The sequence below is a fragment of the Macrobrachium rosenbergii genome, chromosome 41 (assembly GCF_040412425.1).
Source record: "Macrobrachium rosenbergii isolate ZJJX-2024 chromosome 41, ASM4041242v1, whole genome shotgun sequence".
NCBI lineage: Eukaryota > Metazoa > Arthropoda > Malacostraca > Decapoda > Palaemonidae > Macrobrachium > Macrobrachium rosenbergii.
The window spans coordinates 79185581-79211910 of NC_089781.1; the positions used below are offsets into that span (position 1 = coordinate 79185581).

Sequence of the window (26330 nt, forward strand, 5' to 3'; positions counted from 1 at the left end):
GAACCGTGTTCATTCTACCATCTTATCTCTCGAGAGCGCTGAAAGATTGCCTAGATAAGTCATAGCCAGGACCTAGCCATAGCCGCAGTGCGTGGCGTTTTGGTGCGGTGAGACATGGCCGTATTTAGTCCATTAGTCGCCAGGTAATGCGAGAACCTGCTGGTCTACCAAGCACTGCTTGAAGACACCTCGATAGTTGTCGGGATCTGACTCCTTTGATACAATATGCGGTCGGGCATAGGTAGGCTACAGATGGTCGGTCGGTTGGTTGGTTAGTTGTGGGACTGAAATCCAGGGACAGATGACGTGAACAATACATGACTAAAGGCACTCTGTGACTGGCTTCCGAACCGAGAGGCATAACTGGAGTTGGACAGCTCTGCTTGGAGTTTACACCCGTACTATAGAAACAACCTGAAGAATCATTGTCGAAACTGTGTTTAATTGTCAGTCTTAAATTTCCTGTGGGAGGCACGTTGAGGATCTTGCGGGCTGTGAGGTCCTCACACTTCAGCAGTGTCATTTTGACAACATGACAGTTTCAATACCGCCTTTAGTCTCTTCTACTTCACGATGGCTCTTGTGTAGTGTACCTGGAAAGGAAATAAGTTAATTTTAAAGTTACAAGCACTGGCCAAGTATTGTTAATGACTGTGAATCTCTTTATTACTACCTTGAGAGGGCACTTCTACTTCCCTGTAAAATGTTATCTTGACAACCCTAAACTTTAGACTAATTACACTTGCCTTTTACTCTTAAATTAATTCCATTTGAATTAAACCAGTTTTGTATTTGCACTTATAAACTCAAAGCTAACATCCATAGTCAAACTCCCATCTTAGTTCACAAGATTGAATGTAACCCTTGAAAAACCGTGCACATTGTGTCCATAATACGACTTCGTTAATATAGCATCTTAAAACTCCTCACTAGAATACCCTGAAAGTGAGTGATACTTAAATCTGCCTTACTCAAAATCAGAATTTGAAGTCATCTTGGTATAAACTTTACTCCAACTGGCAAACACGAATGGAGCACAGAACTTGGACCCTGAAAAATAAAATACGTTACCGAGGACATTGATAAAGTGAATTTTTGTATATTGCTGGCCAGAGCGCAGTGACTTTATTTTATTTAGTTACAATGCTTCTAGTGAATTTTTAGCTTTTTTTGTCACTTCATTTATGAAAACATGAACACCTTTACTCGGAATTTACCCCAAAAAACTCTGCAGCAGGAGGCTGCGGTCACCACTACTAACCTAGCAGATTTTGTGAAGTAAAAGAAGGTGAATTTACAGAGATTTGCTTTATATGAAATTTTAAATAGAAGGGAGTAAAACAGCAGGCAAAACAAAGTAATTTAGATGGTTAATTGAAGGACAAACTGCCTTGCCTAGTACGAATTTTCAACTTTAACACCAAAAGCATGTTTTATTAAAGCAAGTACCTTGAAGGAAAATTAAATCTTGAAAAATACCTCCTTTATCTCAACCTACAAATGTAAATTATAAAACTGTAAATGACTACGAACTCGGTAAAAAAAAAAAAATTGTTACTGGCCTTCAATGCGGCCCCCCCCACCTCATTCCATTTCCAGCCCCCTCAAAAAATGCCTCAAACTGAGTATCAGCATAGAATGAAAACCTCTAATGTCGCACAAAACCAACAACTATTCGAATCTCCGCTCTCATTTGTTTCCCTTTCTCTACACGATCACAAATTTTTTACCTTCTGTTATTGTGTACCATATCGATTTCTTTAAAAACGAAGCTGTAGCTTGCAAAGTGCGATTAAGTGCTAGGTCTATAGAATCAAGCTGGAGGAAAATAACCAATTCATACGGAAACTTATGTACTGAATGACAACTATAGTTATTACACTGATACTTCTGCTACTTTCAATACCAATCACATTTTAAATGTGTTGCAATCCTTAACTACTGCTATCAGATTAATCAAAACGAAAGATGGGAAAAACCACATACCTTTTAATTCATTTTTTCAATCCTTCGAAGTTGATCCATCAGCCTTCATTGCAGACAAGTTTATTTTTAATCGATCGACGATTCCACATTTTTAAGCGGACCCCACTGCCCTGGAGAAACATTTAAAAAAGTAAAGTACTGTTAACTGTAGCAAAATTCATGGTCGAAACAGGCATATCAAAACTACCTAATTATTGCAGAGAGTTAGTAATGGTTAAAAGTCTCAACAAGACAAGAGCTACTTGTATGGCCATAATTTTTTTTACTCGAAAGAATAAAAATAAAAAAAAATCTTGAAGCCAATATTCAAAGGCAAGCAAAAATGTCCCGAAAAAAAATCAATATTCAAAGGCAAGCAAAAATGTCCCGAAAAAAAATCAATATTCAAAGGCAAGCAAAAATGTCCCGAAAAAAATCAATATTCAAAGGAAAGCAAAATGTCCCGAAAAATGTCACCACAGAGTCCAGAAACTCTGAACTAACAATGAATACAAAGATCTTACTCTATTTGTAATCAAACTAATTCCTTATCGACCTTGCCAGTGTTATGTTGGCTATGATGTATTAACTTCATACCACCAAGGTCCCGAAAAACAATTTCATCAGTGCTCTGAAACTCTAAAGTAACAATTAATATAAATATTTAACTTAAAATTTCTAATCAAACCCCCCAAAATTTTCCTTATCGACTGTGCCTAACAGTGTTGGCCAAACCGTGAAATTACCCTATTGCCACCAACCTCCCACCCCTACACTGTTTTGGTATAATTCCAAAATAACTCTCGGCAGTAAGGTCCTAAAAATTTTTTCCCCACATGATTAATTGTAGTATTCCAATTTTCCGTTTTCAGATGAATGACATTTCCAGCACAAGAGAGCCAAATTTCAAGTCTATTTCCGTAACACATTTCCAAGAATAACTCCCTATAACTAGCAGGTTTTTTCAAATATGCACGGATATAAACTTTTCATATACTTCTCTAAGCCTAATTAACTATAAATTAACAACAATGCACTCATCTTTGTTTTTACTTGTCAACTAACGGTGTAGCAGGAAATTATTCCCCCCTGACTGAAATTCCCCCCGGAAAAATTAGCCTAGGATTGATTTCCCCCAGGGAATGGCTGTTTTTCCCCCGGGAAGAATTTTGGACCTAGGATATTTTGCCCCCTCTAGGCCATTTCTCCCCTACATGTATCCACCTTTGCGACGTGTTTAGTACAAGCCCGTTGGGGATTTCCGTATTATAAACAAACAAAAGACTAAATAAAGATAATGACCCCCAAGAGGTAGTTTAGTCGGAATGATAGGCCTAATTATCCTGTGTGGCAGGCTGTCGTTGCTACACGTCGCCGCCATAGCCATACTCTCATAACAGTAGTGGGGTTGGGGGAATCTTTGCCCACAGGGGGAATATTTTCCTGGGACGAAATTCCCGCAGGGGAAATATGTCCTAAGCCATATTTCCCCCGTGGGGAATTTCGGACAGGGGGAAATGCAGACTGTTACACCTGCACAACATTATCACTTACAGCCACCAGAAAAGGAGTTCAATTAAGAACCTTTCAATTAAGAAAGTATTGGTAAAAAAGTAGGTGGCATATTTAAATAAGTAATACAGCACTCTTATTATCAAGCAGTAGTATCCATGCTGAGTCAGTACATTAACCACAAGTCCACTGACTTAAAAATACAAACGTGTTAAAATGCTATCACTTATAATATACATTTTGTGCAGTGCGTCGGGGACGAAATTTTCCATTTTGACTGTCGATTGCTCTGATCACCATATAACGGTTATCGTGGCTTAGAATTGCATTTGAAATCTAGCAAATTTTTTTTTTTTTTTCATGATGTATTTTTTAAATGTTAAGAGCTGAATGCCAGTGTGAAAACACTTTTTTGTTAAAAATACAAAATCTGCCTTTTCAAGATGATTGCTGAATGGCCACATAAGCTCCTGTAGCATTATAAAACTAACACCTCGGCGAAAGCACTACGTTAGTTGCAGGTGGAAAGGATAACAACAGCTTCTAACAGGCTGACAAATTAAGTTGCCATACAGTTTTCAACAAACTAAAGAATTAAAATTTACCTCACGCACTGTTACTAAGTAAAAAAAAATAAAATAAATTACACTTTAGCAGTCAAAGTTCTATATAATTTTTAACACCAATACACCAACAGTTACGACCTACCCACGAAATTCCTTAAAATTTTTTTCTTGGTATATACCATTGAATATTTAAATGACAAAACCAATGCGGCAGATTCTACCGTGTATACCTCTAAAGGAAGAAATGGAGCTTCCTTTTGAAAGATGAAACGGTTTTAGGTTAGTATGAATCAACAAAGCAGTCCTCGAAACCCTCGTTTCAAATCGAGGGTCGATAGGCTACCTATGCAGTGGCATGTGGGAGATGACCTGCTTATATTCTCAGACAGACTTTCCAGCGATAGTGTGTGTGTTCTGAAGAGGGACATCACAAGTGTAAACCCACTTCACCTTTGAAAATATTTCAGGTATAAGCACTTGATTGTTCTCAATTGCTGAAAATTTCCCAAGATCGCCGTTTTTTATACTCCAAAGCCAAGTATAATTTTTCAGATAATGTCCTAATATAAATCTTCACCTGCCATTTTCTGCTAGCTTAACCAACAGTATCCCCCATTATTAACTGGGTGGGGCAAAAATATTTAGACACGCTCCAAAAATTAGGCAGGAATTACCCAAGAAAGACACGAAGTTGTCTAAATGGAAACAAAATCACGGAGATAAAATATTCATGGTCTACTTTTAACATTTAAACACTTCCTATATAGCATCGGCCACTCACTTTATACTGAAATTTACCCCAGATTTACTTTCTTCATTATTCACAGAAACAAGAAATTTTACGAAAAACTACACATACCCCTTAAAAACGTAATGGGATTAATGGTGATAAATCAGGTACTTTTTGGGGGGAATAGGGGTAAAGCCATAATTAATGGCAATAATATCAAGCAGTGGCAAAGTACTTGTAAACAAGAAGCAGCAAAATACAGGTTTCATGCCTGTCTTCACTATAAAAGAAGAGCACGCGCTTCTGAAAATGGATACAATCTAATTTTACATGACTTCACCTAGGTTGATTTCTCTTAACCAAGCCTTTGCTACATGAACGGAGAACTTAACTCCCCATCATATCCCTGGCGTACCTGACCTAAATATGAGAGTGGAGGGTCGAGAGCTTCACCTATGCACAGCTATCCAAGTTGGTGACAGGATGAGCTATTTCCTGAGGAAGACCAACACAAGGCTTAACCTCAATTCTCATAAGACACGTTCCGACTTTACCTCTCTAATTATTTACCCCGTAGTGGGGTAGTGCCGCCAGTGCACCTCATGTGGTGCACTCTAAGCATTACTTAAGGTTCTTTGCAGCGTGCCTTCGGCCCCTACCTGCAACCTCTTTCGTTCATTTTACTGTACCTTCCTTTCATATTCTCTTTATTCCATCTTACTTTCCACCCTCTCCTAACAATTATTGATTCACAGTGCAACTGCGAAGTTTTTCTCCTGTTACACCTTTCAAACCTTTTTACTGTCAATTTCCGTTTCAACGCTGAATGACTTCATATGTCCCAGTACTTGACCTTTGGCCTAAATTCTATATTCGGTTCAATTCTAGTTATCTAAGACAGCATCAGACTTGATCTTACTCTTATGAAATCACAAGACTTTACTCATGCTTCACCATACATGCAGTGACATCACCTGATCCAACCTTACTTCCAATATACCATCCAGCCCTTGGGGTGGGGGAAGATTTACTCCACACTCTCTCCAAACTACCTAACCTGATATGCCTGGGTCCCCTTTGCTATTTCTTAACCTTGTTCCTGACTTCAAACCTGGGATGTGAAACTGAGGTACATGTACAGCCATACTATGTGGTCAAGTGTTAGTTTCTGAATTAAGTCTAACAAACCCAATTTGCCAGTGAAAACCATTTAAAAATTTTTCTGACACATATCACACTATTGTTCACAAATTGCTAATTTCAGAACTGAAGCGCTCAAAATTTTTTTTACTTTAAAAGAAAATGCAAAGAATGATTCTGATTTGTGACATACTACCTCAAAGGCAACTATCATTTTAAGATAGATTATCCACATTCTGGAATGTATAACATCCAGAATAGGAAATCAAGGATTTTAGGTAGGGAATCAAGATCAAACTTTAGCAAACAACTGTAGTGCAGTAGCACAATATAAAACGCTTGACGATATTTGGGTAGTGCTGGGCAACACCAGACAAATCAAAGTGGTGAAAAACACACACACAAAAAAAATATATATATATATTGGATGCATCCTACCATACATAACCTAACATACAACACCAAATGATTTTATCTCTTCATCAGCACACTTCACCTCACCTCAGACACCACCAGACTTAACCTCACCTCTCTTACCACCTGACTTTTACCTCCCCTTATATAACATACAACATCAAGCTTCCTCACCTTACTTAGGACACCATCTACCTTGACTCTCACCTCACTATACCTGCAATGTCACCACTTGATTTGACATCACCTCATTTGGGACACCACCTGATCTAACTCACACCTGACAACACTTACAATGGCATCACCTTACACAGGACACCACCTGACCTGATTCACCTCACCATACCTACAATGACACCACCTCACATAGACCACCTGACCTTATTCACCTCACCATACCTGCAATGACACCACTACTTAGGCACCAACTGACCTGACTCTCACCTATGCCCACTTGTAATGACATCACCTCATCTTAGACACCAGTTGATTTTACTCTCGCCTCACCACATTTGAAATAATACCACTTGATTTGACCTGGCTTATCTGCCTTTGGGGTTGGAGGGTGAGGGCGCAATTTATTCAACTGGGCCTTAAAACTACCTTAAACGCGCATGCTTGGGCCGCTTTACCCCCTTCCCCCTCTTCAAATTTGTTCTATACCTCAGATTTAAGAAGTGAATAGTAAGATATGTATATAGCTATGCCAGTTGATCAAGGAGAGAGTTCTAACATGCCCATCTCTACTGATAACCATATAGGTCTAATGAAAAATCATGTTATTTTCCTGTTACAAATATTATTTCAGAAGAGTTGGCTGTATATACGCTCTTATTACCAGCTGTATAAAATTCAACTGTGATGGGCTATCCACACCACTCACCAATGCTTTGTACCTGAAGTGGGAAACCTGGGATTTTGGCCAGAGAGTAAAGGACAAATGTTTAGCAAACAGCAATTGTAAAGCATTAACACAAAAGAAATACTTGAAAATATTTGAGCAATGTTGGCCATCACTGGAAAAAGAAAGAGAGAGAGAGAGATGCATTTAGCCCTTTAAAACTCCACCTTTAACACCACCCGAGTTTAACCTCTCCATTAGGACACTTCACCTCACTTTAGACACCACCAGGCTTAACATCGCCTCTCCCATGACACCACCTGACTTAACCTCACACTACATCTCACTTGGGACTCCACATGACTTGATTCTCACCTCACTGCACCTGCAATGACATCACTATCTGCCCTTGCTTCTCCGCCTTAGGGTGGATGCAGAGTTACTCCAGTGGATTGCCAAACTACCTAAACTCGCATTCCCAGACTCCTGCGCCGTTTCTTTAACAAGTTCCTTACCCCAAACATTCAAAGCGAAATACTGAGATACATGTACAGCCATGCTAAGTGGTCAAGGACTTTCTGAGAGTATTAGACACCAATCTCATTATTGACAGCCCTGTAGGTTTTAAGAAAATGTGTTACTGTCCACGAACTACCAGTGTCAGAAATGATGCAGGACCTGAATCTTATATAATAAAAAACAACTGCCATTTCATGGATGGAGTACATGAACAAAAACACTTGAACAAGGTACAATGTTACCTTCTAAACTACATAAGAAAAATTGATTTATTCACATTGTCTAGTTTTCATCTACATAGCTTCTGAATAAATTGCTCCTAAAGGGACTTCCAGATAACGTCTGGACCACGTGGATCCAGTATTGACTATTCTGTCGACTAGCATAATAAAATTGGCTCAAAGTGAGAAATTATTTTAATGAAAATCATCTTTATCATTACAAGACAATCAGTAATCAAAAGTGATTATCTATGAATGCTTGGTGTTAAAACAAAAATGCTAGTATATTAAACTTAAGAGAGTTTCACTGCCCCAACATCATACTTCTGAAACGAAAATTATCTTGGCAACATTTTGCAGTTCCTAAAACCGAATAACACCTGCTCAAGTGATTAAATGCTATCTGGATTTATACACACTACCACTTACAGTTGTCTGAAATTAATTTGTGATAAGCTACCCTCACACTAAGGCTATGAATGGTATCGAGAGGGGGAAACCAAGGATTTTGGGTGGTGAATCAAAAAGAAGCATTTAGCTAACAGCTATAGTAAAGCATCGACATAAAAGAAATATTTAAAAATATATAAGCAGTGCCGACCACCACTGACCAAAAAATCCATCATAAAGATGGTAACATAACAAAAAAAAAGGATACATCCTAACCTGCATAACTTAATCTATGAAACATGAGTTTACCTATCAGCACACCTCACCTCACCTCAGACACCGTTAGGCTAAACCTCGCCAAACCACCCGACTTTAACATTTAGGCACTGTAGACATCTGGCTTGATTCCCACCTCGCCATACCTGCAGCAACACCCAGACCATCATGTTCCATCTGCTTGGCATTTATTTCACTGGACCTCCCAGGACCTAACATAAAACATGTGATCTACACAAACAATAATTGTATGATATGCATAAACCACATAAGCAGTATGGAAAATAATCGGTATCAATTACAAGACTCACATTTAAAAACAAAGACGTCACATGGTCAAGAAAAAATTACAGAGATATATCGAAAATTTTTCTTCCCTAGACTAACCTGACCTACGGTGCTGGGTCCTACTTTACCGAGGGCTGGGCCAAAGCTCGCTTGGACCCTCCATCCTAGCTCAACCTGTTACCTTAAATCATATTAGTTAAATACAAATTCATCACAAACTAAAGCAACTTTGGCTCATAACTAACCAGGAGCCATCCCTGTCATCCTTTTAGCATAACACACGGCGCATCCTTTACCTTAGGGTTGGGAGAGCTACGAGGCACAGCTAGAAGAGTCATTTATCACTAAAAGGATTACATTATTTCTAGTGTGCGGAGTTATTTTACTATTGATTTTGTATATGAAATTCGTAAGTTAGCACCCTAGCTATTAGCAATTCCTACACATAAGATAGCCATTGTTAAACCGAGTATATCAGGTTGTGAAAACCAGTTAGTGTCATGAAACATCCAGGGGCATCTTCAGAAGCAGCTTAAATTTTTATTAGCTATGGTTTCCTAACTATTACACAGCTAAAAACGAAAAAGCTAGCACAAGCCCTTGTGTATAGTGCATGAAACGAGAGAAACACTTCCCATACAATTTCCGGAACAACACGAATGGGCTTGCACTTGAAATACAGTGGCAGTCTTCATATCTTTATATTCAATATGATGCAGTCTACATAATGTTATCAATTAACGCACAACTTATTCCCTATGAAAACGTCACCACAATGACCATCATTCAACAATTCCGATACTAAATTCTGTACTGGCGAGAAATTGAGGTATATAATTACCATTGTTTAATTATATTCCATGACGTCATAGGCCAGGTTAGGTCAAGTTGGACCTGGCGTCCTATAGCTTAAGGAAGTAAGATTATGGCGTTTCCTTTTATTTCACTCAATGACGTACGGACACAGGCCCTTACAGCGGGTTGGGATGACCAGGTGACCTGGGATAGAGGTGGCCGGTAATAAAGTCACAGAAGAAAAAAAAGTCAATTTTGGCTAGGAAAAAAAGTAAATTTATGGTGTCCGGCAATAAAGTTACAGGGGAAAAATTCACAATATTTCTTGGGGGTCATTATCTTTATGATATTTACAGTCTTTTGATTATATTTATACGGAAATCCCCAACAAGTTTGTACTAAACACGCCGCAAAGGTGGATACATACGGGGTTAAAAAGAAAGTCCCCAACGGGCTTGTACTAAACACGCCACAACGGTGGATACATACCGGGTTAAAGAAAAAAATCCCCAACGGACTTGTACTAAACACGTCGCAAAGGTGGATACACACAGTGTTAAACCCTTGGGGGTTACTATCTAAGAAAGATTATTGTGGTTTTTTTCCTGTAACTTTTTTACCTGGATTCGGGATATATCTGGTTAAGGAAGGTTGGGTCCAGATACATTTACCTTTTTAAACTAGTTTGTGTGTTCCCATGCCCCGTCACCCAACCCCCTAAAAAAAACCCGGTTTTTATCTGATTTCCCGTGACTGTAAATTTTTAAGAGGAAGGTTTCACTGCAAATCACACCAGAAACTATTCAGAAAAGCTATTTTACATCTGTACTCGGTTGCGGGTTTAAAAGTAACCGTTAATGTATCTTATGTAATGCTGACTCCAACAATTATATTTCCTAGTCCAGACTAAACTGTTTCTCCCTATATGACAAACATGCACCGAGATCCCTAAGATCGCTATTACTTATCGACGACTGGCCATTTCCATCTTACTCATGAGGCATCTTCATTAATGGTAAAAAATTTACGGACTTAGACCAACTTCATAATTGGGCAGAAGGGCAAATATTTCCTGTCTTCGTCTTCAACCATTACACTTCATTCTCTACATAAAACTTCAATGTTTTCATATTGTGCTTTTCATGTCAATTTTCAAGGAATCAAATGAAAAATGTTAAGTAACGACCCTCTAGCGTATTTCCCATGGGTCAAAAAGGTTAAAACTATCTCCATGTTCCCATTCAGTAAAAATACCTGAATACTCCACGTCCTGGAACATACACGCGATCATTTCACAAAGACCTTGCCTGAATTGACAAACTCAAAAATACTATAGTACAAAAAAGAAACTCTCATTTTCCATGAACCCCAAGTTAAACTAAAATTAATTATATATCTAATATTACGGTATTTTAATATGCATTGGCACAACATACTCTTGCCTTCACTCACCTTAATTCATATATGGAACAATGATATCGACTTCCAAAACACTGTACTAAAATTTAACTTGAAATTTCGTCGCCAGAACTTGGCGATCTTACACTTCTCCGGCTGTCTTAGATCTGCAGCCATTTTGAAATTGTAATGGAACAAGGAGTCCTATTCCACGATCCTTGCTACAATAGCTCCATCTATTGAGCAAATTAGTCATAGAGGAAGTTTAGTTTTTTTCGTAAAGATGAACCTTGAATTAAAGATTAGTTTGTTCTTTTGTAAACCATAAGCAGTTGCGTTAATTTAACTGTGCATGCAACTCAGAAAAGATTAATTCCAAAAAATCTTCTAAGAACGGTTACTAGGACAGGCGAATCCTTAAGCTATATCGACAAAGTTGAACACTCTAGTGTCATGATTTATTTCACGATTTCACGAGTCCATTTTCTTCAATAACTGTAGTTTTCTTATCCTCGTACTCAAATTCTTTGCATGGCAACAGAAATAGACTGTCAGCGTTTTAAAACAAGGGAAAATCGATGGTATGTTTCTTGTCGTAAAGTTGAGTTCCAAGTTTACTTACCTTTAAGATGCTAGTTTTTTTTTTTTTTACTTTCAAAACTGTAATGAGGCTGTTTTTTGTTATTTATTTCGAAGATGGGAATGGAACTGCAATATAATGTAAGTTCTCTGCGTTAAAACAATGTTTTTGGCGCAGTATTAGGTTACGGTATACCTGTAAGAATCAAATTGATACTTTTCTTGGAAAAGTTCGTTTTTACGGGTACATAATTTGAATATGTAAAATAATGTAATCCATAAATGAGGATCCATTTTTCCCCTCTTGAGATGTCTTCAGGGTTTTTTTTAAAGGGACAGGATGGCTGAGTTAAAGTCTACAGGGTTACTTGCAATATAATGCAAGTTTTCCCATTGGAAGATAATTGCAAAAAATTGCAGGCTTATGAAAATTCCGTAATTGTTATCTACCTATCTTTAATATTTTTTCCCCTGGAAAATATTATTTGGCCGTTTGAGTGGATCTCTATGGCATTATTTGCTTATGTTTTCTTTTTGTTTTTAAAATATGTTGTCTGGTTCCTTCGCCTCCCATTTCGGAAGCAGAAGTCCATTATGCCCAAAATTTTGCTAAAAATAAGAGAACATCACTGTACAAGTCAGCACTGCCTTGTGTCTGGTTAAAATTACAAATGTTTCTTTCATGGAGCTTATTTGATGAATTGCGTTGTCTAATACTTACCGTTAGTTTCTTTTAAATCTTAATGTTGATTTTGTTGTTTTACTTCAATTAAAGCTTCTCAAAGTTGATTACAACTGCGGTTATTTACTTTTTTCTCTCTAATCTTCAGCACCTGGTTGTAACTCCATTATCTGGCATTTGGAGCAAGTTGCCACAATTATGTGATTTCGTAATTATCACATTGATCTACCTATGATATTTGTTCCCAGCTGTCTGGCCCATCGTTTTCTCGAGTTCTTTCCGGCCGTAAACAACAAAAGAGAAGTTGGCACAGAGTTCACTCGCCTGGCTCGTCAGAACAATCGAACTTAACGGAAACCGAAACTTCCAGTCCAGCATTCTGGAGGATTTTCGACGGACTAGTGGTCCGGAACCCTCTGTTGAGCCATTAGTGTTCACGGTGAAGTTCGTGATACCGACAGGGTGGGTGACTTAATAACGAATTTGGGCTCACCCCGCCTCTCTTCCACTTTTGGAATCATGAGCAACTCTCATACCACCCAGTCTATCTTTGGAAAACATTGGCCGACCTCTAGTGTTCCAATGTTCCTTTTCACATCTGTAAACGAAATGTGAAATATATTCTTATTTGCATTCTGTTACCTAATAATTTGGTAGATTATGTGAATGATAAGATCCTTGGAGCTTGCTACTCGTAAAACAACGATCACTTACAAACACCGAGGTAATTACGATTTCACTGCGGAGAGGACGACGTGGGCAGCATTTTGCTAGTGAATAAATCTAACTCTTCGTTTTTACGGAACTTCGTGAACAGCGTAAGCACAGTAAAAATACTTCATAAGACGAAGACAATAATAGCTCATGTACCATTAACAGGATGACAGTGATATTTATAAACAAATCTTTTTCTCTACATCGGAACAATTGTTAGAACAACATTCTAGCACTTTCTCCCGATTTGCCTAAACCTCCTTTTTACCGGAGGGTTAATGGCTTCATGAAGAGTTAAGCCATACCTTTTTCTCGATTTTTATTTTTCACTTGTATCTGATTTTCATTTGGGTTTTGAACTTTCATCCCCATGGTGTATTTACACAAAAGAAAAACCGCTAGGGCATTCAATTTTAGAAGCGAATTTATTTGATACCAACAGAAATGTCTCCTATCCAAACCTTTGTTACTTCTACAAAGCTTATGAATGAGAATTTCGTGCTGGGTATTTTCAGTTTCATGTTCCGTTTAATTCTGTAACTATCTTTTCTTTTCGTTTTACTTAGCGGATAAATATCCGTGTATTCAACTGTTCATCGTCTTCACTTGAAATAGCCCAATTATCATTTTGCTAGCTCAGGAAATATAAGTATGTACACCCGAGCAGAATCGATATAGATGAATGGATGGATATATGGCGTTTAGGGCCAAAGCCCAAGCACTGGGACAGGAAGGCCCTTAACATTGCACTAAGTCATAAAGCAAGCATCTTTTGATGAGTAAATTTCTTAAGAATTCCATGACATCAAAACTGTCTTAAGATGTAGCTATAGAGAATGTGAAAATAGTCTTCATATGTATCTTAAATTATTCCATTTTTCATATTTTTTTGTTGCCAGATTTAAATAATCTCAATTTACTGTCAATTTTCTGGCGAAATGGCAGTTACTATAGTAGTGTATCACTGTTAATGCCCTGACATATAACCCATGCCATGGCAACATAGCCTTAGATATATCAGTATTTAGAGGACTAGGAGGGAAAAAGACATGACTGATATGTCCTAGATACTGGTCTTTATATGAGTATAATACAGACTTAACAAGCATATTTCTTACAAAGTAATATTTACAAAACTTACACACACACACCTTGTCAGGATTAAAACCTTGAGAGCAATAGACTGAATTGGACGCTATAACTTAGCGACTCTCACTCCCTGCAAGAATGGCTACAAGATGCATTTTCAAAAGAACATTCCCAAGAGTTTCCGTGAGCGACGAGAACAGCTCTTTCCGACCTGGGGCGCGTCCTTCAATAAGGCTTACCTGAAGGTGTTGTGTATAGAAAAAACAAAGACTTCGCCCGAGGTCGGAGGTGGGTGGTCTCATCGCCGTTCTACCGAGAGATAGGCTATAGCCTGGCTGCGTTCATTCGCCTTGGAAAGATCTAACAGAAACTATACAAGTGTCCATTTGTTCTATTTAGTGACAACGTTATTCGGAAGGAAAGAAAAGGCTTTAGTAAATGACTGGATTACAGTAGGCAGCCTTCAGCCAGCTGTATTCATGAAGAGAATCCTTCATTTACCATCACACTGTCTCATATTCACAGCTATTCCATAATATATAAGATCACAGCTCAAAAAATATCATGTTTTAACAGTTTAAAAAATACATGGAAAGGTACACCGAATCGAATGACCGCAGGCACAGGATTCGTGGGTACACACAAGCGATGGATCAATGTAAACAAATCTTATCGTAAACGGTCACTTGATATTGAAATAACTTTTGATAATTTCATAACCTTTTTGATGACACAGCCGAGACTGTCACTATCTTAGGGTCTTGAAAAAGAAAGTTGTTCCCAGACGCAGCAAGGGACTAAATTTCAAGCGTCTAGGTTTATCCGTTTGTACCATGATGCATCTCTCCTCTTTGTATCACCAGTCAACCCAAGTCTCAACCGCAAAGTGATTTCATTAACTCTACTATTTACTGCGAGTAATAAAAACTGGGATAAAATCGAATTGCAGCGAACGAAACGATCTCAGGCAAATGTACAGCCAAGGCTTCGAGTATTAAAAAAAACACTCAATATATTTACTTCGGATTAACGGGCAAGAGTGAAAGGGGATGCATCACTTTCTTGTTTCAGAAACAACTGTCGTTCCTTAGTCCAAAATAAGCTCTCGATCCTTCCAAAGATTGTGAAGACTTTTCATTTGGTTTTCAAATTGCATTTTGCAGAGAAGGCTTTTCTTTTACCAAAAGGCCTGTGAGAATCGCCAAACTTTGTAGGTAACTGGGAGTGTTCAAAAAAGTAATTCTCAAACAATGCAACTCATATGGAATACTTTCGGAGGACACTTTTCTCTTAAAAATAAAAACGCTGTCAAATTAACTTTCGAGTCACTTACTAACAAGAGACTTAATTTGAACTTCTTTGAACATACCCATCATATGTTTAACCAGCTGTGCAACCGGTGAGAGGCAACGACCAGCTGTGACGAAGAGTCCTTGGCAGAAGAAGAAAGACTTGTACAAAACAGGCTGTATAAAAAGGGACTCCACTACCAATAATATTCAAGTCAAAGTATATATATTTATATATTTATATATGTATATGCTGCTCCTAGAAATCTTTAAAGCTATCATAAATTTTCTCATTAAACACTGGGGGTGGGGTTCTGAAAAAGCCTAACAGAAAGAATAAAAAAAAAGACAGTTTCTAAATTCCATCTGAAATAATGAAAGTATAATGATGGCGATGAGATTTACTTTTTTTTTTATCAATATTATTATTATTACAAGACCTGCAATTGAATCTTGCGCGGGAAGCAGCGGAATATACTGTTGTGGGGAACTGGTTTTTATTGATCCTTTTTTTTTTTATTTCTTCCTTTCGAAAGGTAAACCGTTGTAAAAAGTGCGCAATGTATGTGTGTTTATCTTAGGCAGCGTAACGGAGCGCGGATACACGGGATGTAGCCGAGCTTAGCTGATCCAACCCTCTGGTAAGTCTCAGAATTATATCACACTGTTCCTGGCCCGTCCTTCAGAAGCGCTTACTATTAACCATTCTGTATCTCATTTTCCCTAGGTATTCCCGACCTGGCTGCATCATACTGTACTGTCCTTGACAATTCGACGCAAATTGGGCGTATGTCGTGTTCTATTGGGGGGACGCGGGGTGTCGTCGGTTGTCTGAGGGGGAAATTTCCCGTTGCACTGCAAATGTCAGTCAATGGTACGTGTATGTGATATGCCTCTGGAGAGATTACATATATCTGACTGTTGATGTGTTTTGTGCATGAATGCAGATGCGTGCATGTGCCTTGAATTGTTTAAGAACATTAAGCCCTGGTTCTTTTGTTTATGCCACATTTGAGGTATGTATCTTAGGGCACCGTTGGCAAGACTTAATTCACTTACTGTACTGTCTTCGGCTTTCCTTATTCCTGTCTTTCTCTCCCTCCCACCCACTCATGACAAGCTCAGTACAAGCCGTTAAATCACTAATTGTTACGATTATAAGATAGGATACTCACATACTGGGGTGATACCTTACAGCTATAACAGATGAATCGTTTAAAACTCCTGCCAATACGGGTTTCATCGCGTTTTTGTTTTATTATTTTGAATGCTAAAGTAGATGTGGAAACGAGCCAGAAGTTTTGGAGGAAGTGAACCCTTTCTTGACCCAATTTTTAAGCTCGAAATTTCTATCGCATCTCCCCAGTGTATGTGGCTATCCATCCAGTCAAAATTTAAAGAAGATTGAGGTAATGCAACGTGGATTCTCGTAGACACTGTGCCAAGCATATCTGAAAGAAATAGAGCTGGTATGAACCGCCACGTTTTGATTGGATTCTACACATCGGCAACATTTCTTCAGTAACATTCAAATGCATGAATTCAAACACCATTTAGCCTTTTACCTACTTCTAGTGTTCACCCTCACTTTCATCTTCATCTAAAGCAAAACGGAAAATTAGGTGTGGCATATAATGACAAAAACATAAATCAACAAGCAGTGTCGTAAATTTTGGAAATTTTATAAAAAAACAAAAATTGTGTTTTCCTAAAAAATATCTATGAGACAGCCATTCAGGGTCTTTGCTGCGGAATGAGGCTACGGTGCGCGGTGGAATTCTTATAATATATATGTATAATATATATATTTTTATATATTTTTTTTTTACTTTTTAAAAATTCTGATGCAGAGGTTCGGCACAAAATAAGAAGCGACGGCGCGTTGGAAAGTATAGAAGTCTAATTTCCAAGTTTCTAATATGACCTCTAAGCAGAGACAGGTGTATTTGCTTCTTTGTTATTTCTTCTTTTTCTCTGAAGTAATGTTATTGCTACAGAGGCGACCTGGACGGTCGCCAGAACTTCGCCCAAACGATGCACTTTCTGCACTGTGCATCATCTGTGTGTTTGTTGTGTCTTTTTTTCTTTTCCTTGAATCTCTTCACGGGTCAAAATCTCGACGAAGATCGCAGCTAAAGCAGCCACACACCGATGTCAGAAGCTTGAGTGGCCCTCCTGCCGAAGAGGCGCGAGGTTGAAAAAAAAGAAAAAAGAGCCAGGTATATTTAGTGTCACTTGTTGGTTGATTCAGGAAGCTACGAGTAACAGGATGTCCACAATGCAAAAATTTCCCATTGTCTTTGGCACACTTTTTTTGTTTTGTTTTCGAAAGAGTCTCTTGCCATCTTGTTCATCACCACTATAGAGAATTAGTTTAATCTATTGCATAAAGATGCATCAGCGTCAACATTCTTCTTCCTCAAGAGTTTCTTCTTACACTTACTTACTTTAGGGTTTAATGGTTGAATAAGTGGAATGATCCTTTTAATGACGACAATGAATCTGAGTAAATTGAAAAAATAACATTATTAAAAATGCAGGTGATCTATCATTTAACAACAGGTTACAAATCCTTTTTTTCTGCTTTTTATTTTTTTTTACTTGATAGTGGACAGCTGGGTGGAGGGGGGGGCCTACGTATCCAAGAGCTCTAATCATGCATTCATTTTCTCTCTTTCAGAATATTGTCTTGAGATTTATACGCTTTTTCACACAGATCAGTGGTGGGTCTTACTCAAAACTACATAACAATGCAACCGTGTTTTCTTCACTAAATATAAGGTTATGCAAGTAATGACAACAATTGAGATGCGTTTCATTAAGACGGTCGTGCACAGTTTCAGCAAAAGTCTTCAAAGGACCTTCAGCATTTCCTAAGGTATAAAGTTTCTTTTCCTCGTCTTTTTTCTCTCTTTTTTTGTATTCCTTTTTACCCTTCACCAAGTTGCCAGGTACACAGAACAAGGAGGAATTCGATTTCTCTTCCTTCGGTTACGTGTAACACAGACCCTTTCTCATCTCAATCCTGTCACCAGTGAACAACACTCAAAGGACGTTTTCTCTTAAAAAAAAAAAAAAAAAAAATTTTTTTACATTGCCAATCATTATAAGGTTGAAAACGCGGTCCAACAACAATGGATGTGACCTCTTTTGCAACTGATGACCTTAAATTTTTTTCTGATTAAAAACAAAACAAAAAACCTGAGGTGACACAGTCATTCTTCTCCAGTGAGACAAGAGAACAGTAACCCTATAAATAATTAGTTTAAAAAAGAACAGGAAACATTTTTTAAGAATATTTTTGTCCATTTTCTTAAGCACATAAAAAAAGAAAACGAAACAGCTCTCTTACAAACTCCACACCGACATAGCCACTTTCAATTATCACTATCTAGCTCATTTCACCCATGAGGAATGAAGACAAATAACTCCAACATGGAAAACCCCTTACCATACACAAGTAGAAGGACAAATGTTACAACTTTTCTCTTTTGAAATCATGTTTGTCTTACGTTCGCTTCAGCTAACCTGATCACCGGCAAATCCTAAATTCAGTCTGTATTTTGCCTTAGCATTATGCATCCCTAACTTTATTCTTTCTGGATGAGCAAATGTTTATTCTTCGACGGAACGCTGGGCCTGATCACATGGGCCGGCTGGCAGGAAGGGGAGAGGCAGTAGGGGGCGGCTGTGCACACGGCATCGTAATGCTACCAGTGGAGGCCCTTCACGCCCTACACTACGTGCCAGCCTCGGAGGACGCGAGCTGTTGCGTCTCCGGGTCGGAGGAGCTGCGGCCGTTGGACACGTTCGGGGTTGCGGAGTCGTTGCCGCTCCGTCCTCCGGACAAACTCTTGCCCTCAGACTGCGACACGTCGCTCTCGATATCACTCTCTCCCTGCAAAGGGTTTGTTAAAACTGGAATGAGCAAAGACTATAGCTTCGATTTGACTAACAATATTGGTTATCTACAAAATTCAACGAAATGGAAATATCTGGTAGCTCCTCTAACCTCTCTTAACCCTGTGCTGAAAAGAGGTGAATGGTAAGGGAAGTTCTGACTTTATTCATAATTGTCATGTCAAGTAAAAAAATATTTCCAGTTCTTTAGATTCAAGTCATAATGAGGTTTCCTAACAAGGAACATTATATATAAGATATTCTTCGTACCGTGACGTTAATCACAAATATTATATCAAGAAAGGTTACCAAATATTTCCATCAACTTATCTTCTATGTTGCTGCCTATTTGTGCATCAGTTCTCATTTTCCTTTTTAACAATATGTATCAAGTACAATGAAGACAGAGCACTAGTTAATGGCTACCATCCATATCCTACAATGAGAAGGTTTTTTTTCACATTTATATCTGCAACCTTATTTTTCGTTTTCTACAAAAATCTTAAGTGTAATGTATTTACGTCATACAGAGAGTGAGCTAATTAACATAAATAAACAATAATAAGCTTTGGAATCTTTATTTTTTTGGCACTGCATTCCGGTGAATTCCGACTCACTGTTATGTAGTTCGGATTCCACAGACATGAGGAGGCAGAATTTTAATCACCCACTGTCCTAACTGCGTTCTGATTATCTTATAGAGACATAAAGACAGAGAGGCAGAGTTGAATATATAGATAATGAGGTGCTTCACTACTGGAGTAGTAAACAAGTGGACATAATTCCTGATTCTGAGCAGCCAAGAAATTATTAGCGAGGATGCAAAGAGCAAACTACTGGACTATAAATATGACATTAACATAAAATTAAGCAAGAGTACCAGTCAGAAGTGACGTAAACAGATAATGGTAGTGATAAAGAGCTGCTGAACAGATGAGGTAATGGGAAGACCTATCACCATTCAATGATGAAATATACTACAATAGTCAACGCAAGGTTCATTAACTGCACCAAAACTAAAAAATAAGAATCGCATGACAAAAGTATAGTGCTCATGAACATGTACAATTATTTCTTCTTTCCAGAGGGGGAGGCATTCACATGTAACTACTAGAATCAAGCAAATGCTATTTATTTGATTGCTGGTGACGATTTAAGGCCTTTGAGACAGATCTGCTCATTATTGGGTTCAAGAAAGAGGCTTACATCATTTAGTCCTCCTAGATCGCGGGTAGCATATTAGGGCCATTGCTTAACCGAATGTCATCCTTTTCTCCGTCAATCCTGATCAAATTATACACTACATGTATGCATATGCGTATGCTAACGTGTGTTATACATACTTGCATGTGTATTCATATGTAAAAATACGTACGCACATATACACCACTTTATACATCCCTGTAATTTCAAAACTTGTTCTGATAATCAGGGCGATATATTCAGTTTATACACCACCGTGAACAAGATATAGCCCCTGTTACTCTCCTTCCTCTTGCTCCTCTTCATGTCACTTTACCTGTTTTCCGGGAGGGAAGGGCGACAATCTCTCCGAAGTGTCGGAGCCGCAGGAGGACGACTCCGAAAGCTCCGTGGTGAACTTCCGCCCGACCCTGGGCGAAGCCGGAGGGCGCCGACTGCACACCTGAGACTGGATGTGTTCACATATTCTTCTAAAACGCCGGATGTTACCTGCAAATAGCATCGATTAGAAATCAGAGCGCCTCCCTCGACTGGGACGGTTTAGATCTCATGCACGCAAACGGAGATGTCTAAAGGATGTCTGCTGGTTAGGAAAAATTAAGTAGGACTCTTCAAAAGTCATTCTCCAGTTCTCAGACAAGGCTGGTTTCAGGCGCAAAAGCAGTTGCGGCTTCTCTGCTCTTACTGTCATGCACTTCTCTACTAAGGGTGCCAAAACTACCTGGTTATTCAAACGAAATGTAACTCGATGTGATCTTTTTTTTTTATATACAGGATGGGGAGAAGGAAGATAGGCAAAAATTAAACGAAAATCAGACAATTCATCATGCTGCAAACATCCACAAAACGAGTTCCATTTTGACGTGAAGGATTAAAGATACGAGAAATAAATGAATATGAAAAATAACTGGTACTGTACATAAGTCGAGACCAACTCAAATATATGTATATATCTACTATGCTGCAGGAAGCTCTCTTCTTCTTCTTCCTGAAACTTCCTAGTAAAAACGTAGGAACTAAAGTATCCAAAATGTTATTCCGAGTCCCAGAAAAAATCAGAGGAGGAAAATAATCATAATTGTACAATCACATATATAATATTTATAAACAAACTAAACATCCACATTCGCATTAAATTACGCACAACACGCAAGAAAATGTTCAAAAGGCAAAACAAAATATTGAACATTTATTGCAGTTCATATCAATGAATTACTGAAAGTCCCTCTACAAGAATTCAGAATATATTTTCTGAGAAATCTTTTATTTTCTCAATTTTGAGTTTTTCTCAAAATTTACTATAAAAGATGTTTCAATGCAAATTTCAACGTTCACGATCCAATTTCAAGTTACTGAAATTTTTCTGTATAATTCAATTTTCAAAATTCAAAGTCAAACTCAATACATGAGGTGCCCTTTGAATATGGTACCAGTTATTAGAATCATTATTAAAAAAAAAAGAGCGCTCTAACGCCATCTGAATTTACAGTGTTCCCAAAGCTGAATATAATTGGTATATGGCGACAAACCCTTGTTCTCTCAACGGTAACAAAAATTAAATACTTGTTTAATTCTTTTTTCAAGTGTTCGAAATCAATACATGTTGACCTAACAAAAACTTCCAACCCACTTCCTTGAGTAAGAGTCCCAAAATGGAATCGGGTTGAGCTAGAGAATCGATAAGAAAAGCTCAGTTGCTAATAAATTCTGTGGCGAGCAAGTACATGCTTCTGAAAAAAAATCCAACTCAAAAATGAAGGAAAAAACGAGGATATGTCAAGGTACAATACCAAAAAGTTCCTACGCCATTCCAGTCTACGGGCAATCTAGCTGATAACGAACTTTCCAATTACAGCTTCGCAACAATTTAATTCTGACTCATAGATGCTTATTTGCCATCCACAAACTCTGACTAAAATGTCAAGGCTAACTAAATATATAATAACCTTAGTATCACATTAAAAATTCTGTTTGACATGCTTCACACGATATAAGTATCTTTAATTAATCATGAATTTTTCATTAAACTCAGTTTTCTACATTGTATAATTATCGTTATCGAATCATGTGTTTTTCATTAACTTAAGTGTGACCATCTTGAAACGAAAGATCTGAACTTACTTCCCTCTAAAGAGTACGGATAATTCGCCAAGGACTGAATACATAGCTTCAGTACTAAAAACAACTTTACTATAGTTATTACCTTCTAATTTAAGGTAACCAGTGAACTATGGCAGCAGCCAACGAATCTGCAGGTTCCATTATCGTAGCCTGGCAACCTGAGGGTCAACAATGCATCCTATTTCTCACCGGTAGATTATCAGGCCACAAGAATGGAACCTTCAGAGTCGTCGGCCGCAGCTACAGGAGTGCCTAAAAAATGCATTTTATCTTTTCTACCTGAATGCCAAAATCATGGGATTTATCCAATAAGTCATGTAAGCCCATGTTACTAAGTCTCCTATACGCAAGTAGAGAGGCAAGCCACGTTACCGCGTTACTTAGCAAAAATGATATGGCAAGTCAAGATGGAAGTAAGGAGTTAGGCAAGCTGAGGGGCATAGGCATGGGAATAGCCATTTTCTGTCATGTGCCTAGAAATCGTCTCTAGCTAATACATGTCAGCACTGACTGTTGCTTCCGTTCGTTTGCTGCGTAACAACAATGACACTTCCTGCATGATTGTCCCTCTAGTATGAATATCAACAGTTAGTAACCTGCTCATTAATGTTGAATTTCCTAACTGGAAAATATCTCAGCATCTTACCTACATTACTGTATATCTAACCCGTCATACAGAGCACTCTACTTTTATTTTGTTTTTGAAAAATATGGGTTTGAACCTGACGAATTTGACAAGACAGTTTCTAACTGGTTAATCAGTAACAACTGCACTACTATCATATACAATGAATAAACTCCTGGTAATTACAAACTATTCAGTGATCGACACCTACTTAATACCGACTTATTAGGAAAGTTCACTTGAAAAATACTAGGAAATTAATGTCGTCGTCAGCACATCGCTTGAGTTATCCGTATGCAGAATGCAACTTTCGTAGCAATAAAGCTGGATGTACCGTATTTTCGATTTGTTACCTAATGCATATTTGGCTCACAAATTTCAGTGATTCATAAATAAATAACAAAGACTCCTATGTTTCTTTTAAAAACACGAGTGGATTATTTAATTCGAAAGAGTCAAGGAAAGGAAGGGATAAAAATGTCCTTAAGATTCACTACAATTTTGACGACAATATAAGCTGGTGTTGCAAAAAATGACATAAATATTATAAAGAGCAATAGATTTTTGAAAAAAAAAAAAACATGGAAAGTACATATCAGTTTTTATCCTGAAATCTTGGCAATCTTCCTATCTGAAATTTACGTAGTTGCTCAATAAAATGTGTTTAATATTTAAAAAGAATAAAAAAACTGATTCACCGTCATATTAAGCATGCAATATTCCCATTTTTCTCTCAAATGATTAGTGTGAGCTAGTTATAGCATTTAATTGCGAACATTTCTGATTTTCGAATATTACTGTAAATCTTACTGTCCCCTACAAAAATTTGATCTTTTTAATCTTACATTGCCTACATATCTGAACCCATCGTACCTAAAGCACGGATTAAACCCGGAAAATTTATAAAAAATGTTCACCTAAATTTTAGAAGAGAATACCCTACCATAAAACGAAACTAGCTGGCTCTAAACAAAATGAATTTAAAAAGTTTTCCTTCCCCTAAATATAAAAAATTCTGAATGCAAATATAAATTACGAAAAATAAAGGATTTAATTAGTTTGAAGACAGCTATGATGAACCACTTATATAAGGTTTATCAGAGTATTGTTGCAAAATATAAAATAATAACAACAAGTATGTACCATTACGACATCATACAAAAGATTTCTGAACTGCGATGTTTAAGATATTTTTCAAGACTGCTGACACCAGTAAACTGTATGTATGTGTGCATGTATGACCCCGCATATCCCTAGAATGTACGTACACCTGATATACTATGCTAGGTGCCCAACTTTTGTAAAGCTAAGTAACCAACAATTCCACTAACTTCACGAGAATGGATCCAAGATCAGTGCAAGATCAAGACGCGATTCAACTTTATTTCCAGAGTTCTACAGGAAACTGCCATGTAGAATGAAACTAATAGCAAAAACAAAACTTTACAGAAACGGAAACAAGAAGTGTGGGATAACTTTACAAACCCTCCTTGCATTTTCTAAAGACATTTCACAGTCGTATGTACGGCATGTTTTCAGTCAATTTAGTTCTTTATAATATAAGAACTCTATACTTATGCAACCCAGCAATGTCATAATTGCAAGTACATCAGCATACGACAAATGTTTCCCTGACTTGCCAAAAACCTAAGTACTGTATCACTATTTTTGCACCATTTAACCCGAGAGCCTTACCATGACGACATACCGAGCCTTTCACTATAAAAGAGTACACTCACCACATCTTGCTCACAAACCAGAGCAGATTTCATTATCATGACCCAAGGCACGAAAATTGTGATAAGAAACAGAAATTTAGTAACTTTGGTTCAGGCTTCCAAACTCCAAAGAGCCTCATGGAGTCAGTAATGTTTGGTGAGTGTATCCCATGCCCATGAGTAGCCACATATTGTATGCTCATTCAAATTAACAAATAAAATCTTACACTACCTTCCTATGTAACATTTACTGTTCTTATTGTAACTGAAACCTATCTGTCAGACGAATTAAAACTAATCTGCTTCACAAAAGCATGACATTATTTCCTCCTAAATATCACTGATGTCTACATCTTGATCAATACACAACACCGATTAAAAGCTATAATACTTCTAATAAGAGGATACCCTACATGATTTACGCACTTCATAAGCAAAACGTAAGCAAAGTTTGCATCATTAGTAATGAATTAGCAAATATAAGTAGGCAAGAGCGCAAGACGTTGAAAATGGACAAGCAAAATATTAATCATCCCATCTTTTACTTTTCCTCCAGCTCACTTTACATTGCATTTTCAAAGATGCCTTTTTATAGCCACCCCATTTACAAACGCCAATGGTATTTGTCATTAAATCAGGGGAGTTTTTCAGTAATTTTGATAAGTAAGACTTCAAAGCAAAGGCTGACCTTCATTCAGAACCAAGTAACGTTCCTTATTTTTCATGAACAAGAACTCCTCCTTATTCACTCTGAACAAAGACAAGTTCGTTAGTTCTCATGAACCAAGAAATGTTCATTATTTTTCATGAAAAGAAGGTACCTGAGGACAACTCTCCCCATGGAGGATGCCAGATGAGAGGCCACTGAAGGATTCTTGTATCTGATGCAGAAATAAATTTCAGTCAAATGCGACACAATATCTCTCACAAAACTTTGTGCAATGAGTCATTCCAGTGAGCTAATTGCCTATGACTCTATCCAGGTCAGTGTATGCACAAGCAGTACTATGCTTTAATTTCTTCAAGAAGGAATTGCTCTACTCTTTCTCTACAATACTATCTCTAGAGATATAATCAGGAGTGAAGTGAACAAAAGAAAATACTTTCATTAGAAAACAGAGGACACCTTTTATATTTCTCGTATAATTCCCACGCACAGTCAGCAAATATGTTTAACCCATGGATAAGGGACATCTAAGTTTGGAAGATCTTCAAATGTAGGAAAATCTTGCCAACAATGATAGAAAGGTAAGGTCTAATAAAAATTAACTTTATACAAAAATCATATGAACTGCAATTCAGTACTTATTTAACAAAAGGAAATTCAAGGGGATACAAGTAGAACCAGCGCACCT

General features: G+C 37.7%; 1 protein-coding gene and 1 long non-coding RNA gene across 10 annotated transcripts in view; both read right to left on the reverse strand.

The window, feature by feature from the left end:
- Positions 1–264: 264 nt before the first annotated feature.
- LOC136826913 (uncharacterized) lies at positions 265–11222 on the reverse strand. Of its 2 annotated transcripts, XR_010849752.1 has the most exons (5): positions 11110–11222; positions 9704–9861; positions 1987–2096; positions 972–1050; positions 265–593 (listed from the first exon to the last, which is right to left on the reverse strand). It is a non-coding gene; the product is annotated as an uncharacterized lncRNA (long non-coding RNA). The 2 variants fall into 2 exon arrangements; XR_010849751.1 differs by lacking the exon at positions 9704–9861.
- A 5993-nt stretch (positions 11223–17215) lies between these two features.
- The window catches only part of sff (sugar-free frosting), a 647719-nt gene continuing 638604 nt past the window's right edge, over positions 17216–26330 (reverse strand). For all 8 annotated transcript variants that reach the window (XM_067084454.1, XM_067084452.1, XM_067084450.1 and 5 more), the window contains 2 exons: positions 20828–21000; positions 17216–19306 (listed from right to left, as the gene is read on the reverse strand). In XM_067084454.1, coding sequence (XP_066940555.1) covers positions 19148–19306; positions 20828–21000 — 332 coding nt within the window. In that variant the 3' untranslated portion in view covers positions 17216–19147. The remainder of the gene's footprint in view (positions 19307–20827; positions 21001–26330) is intronic.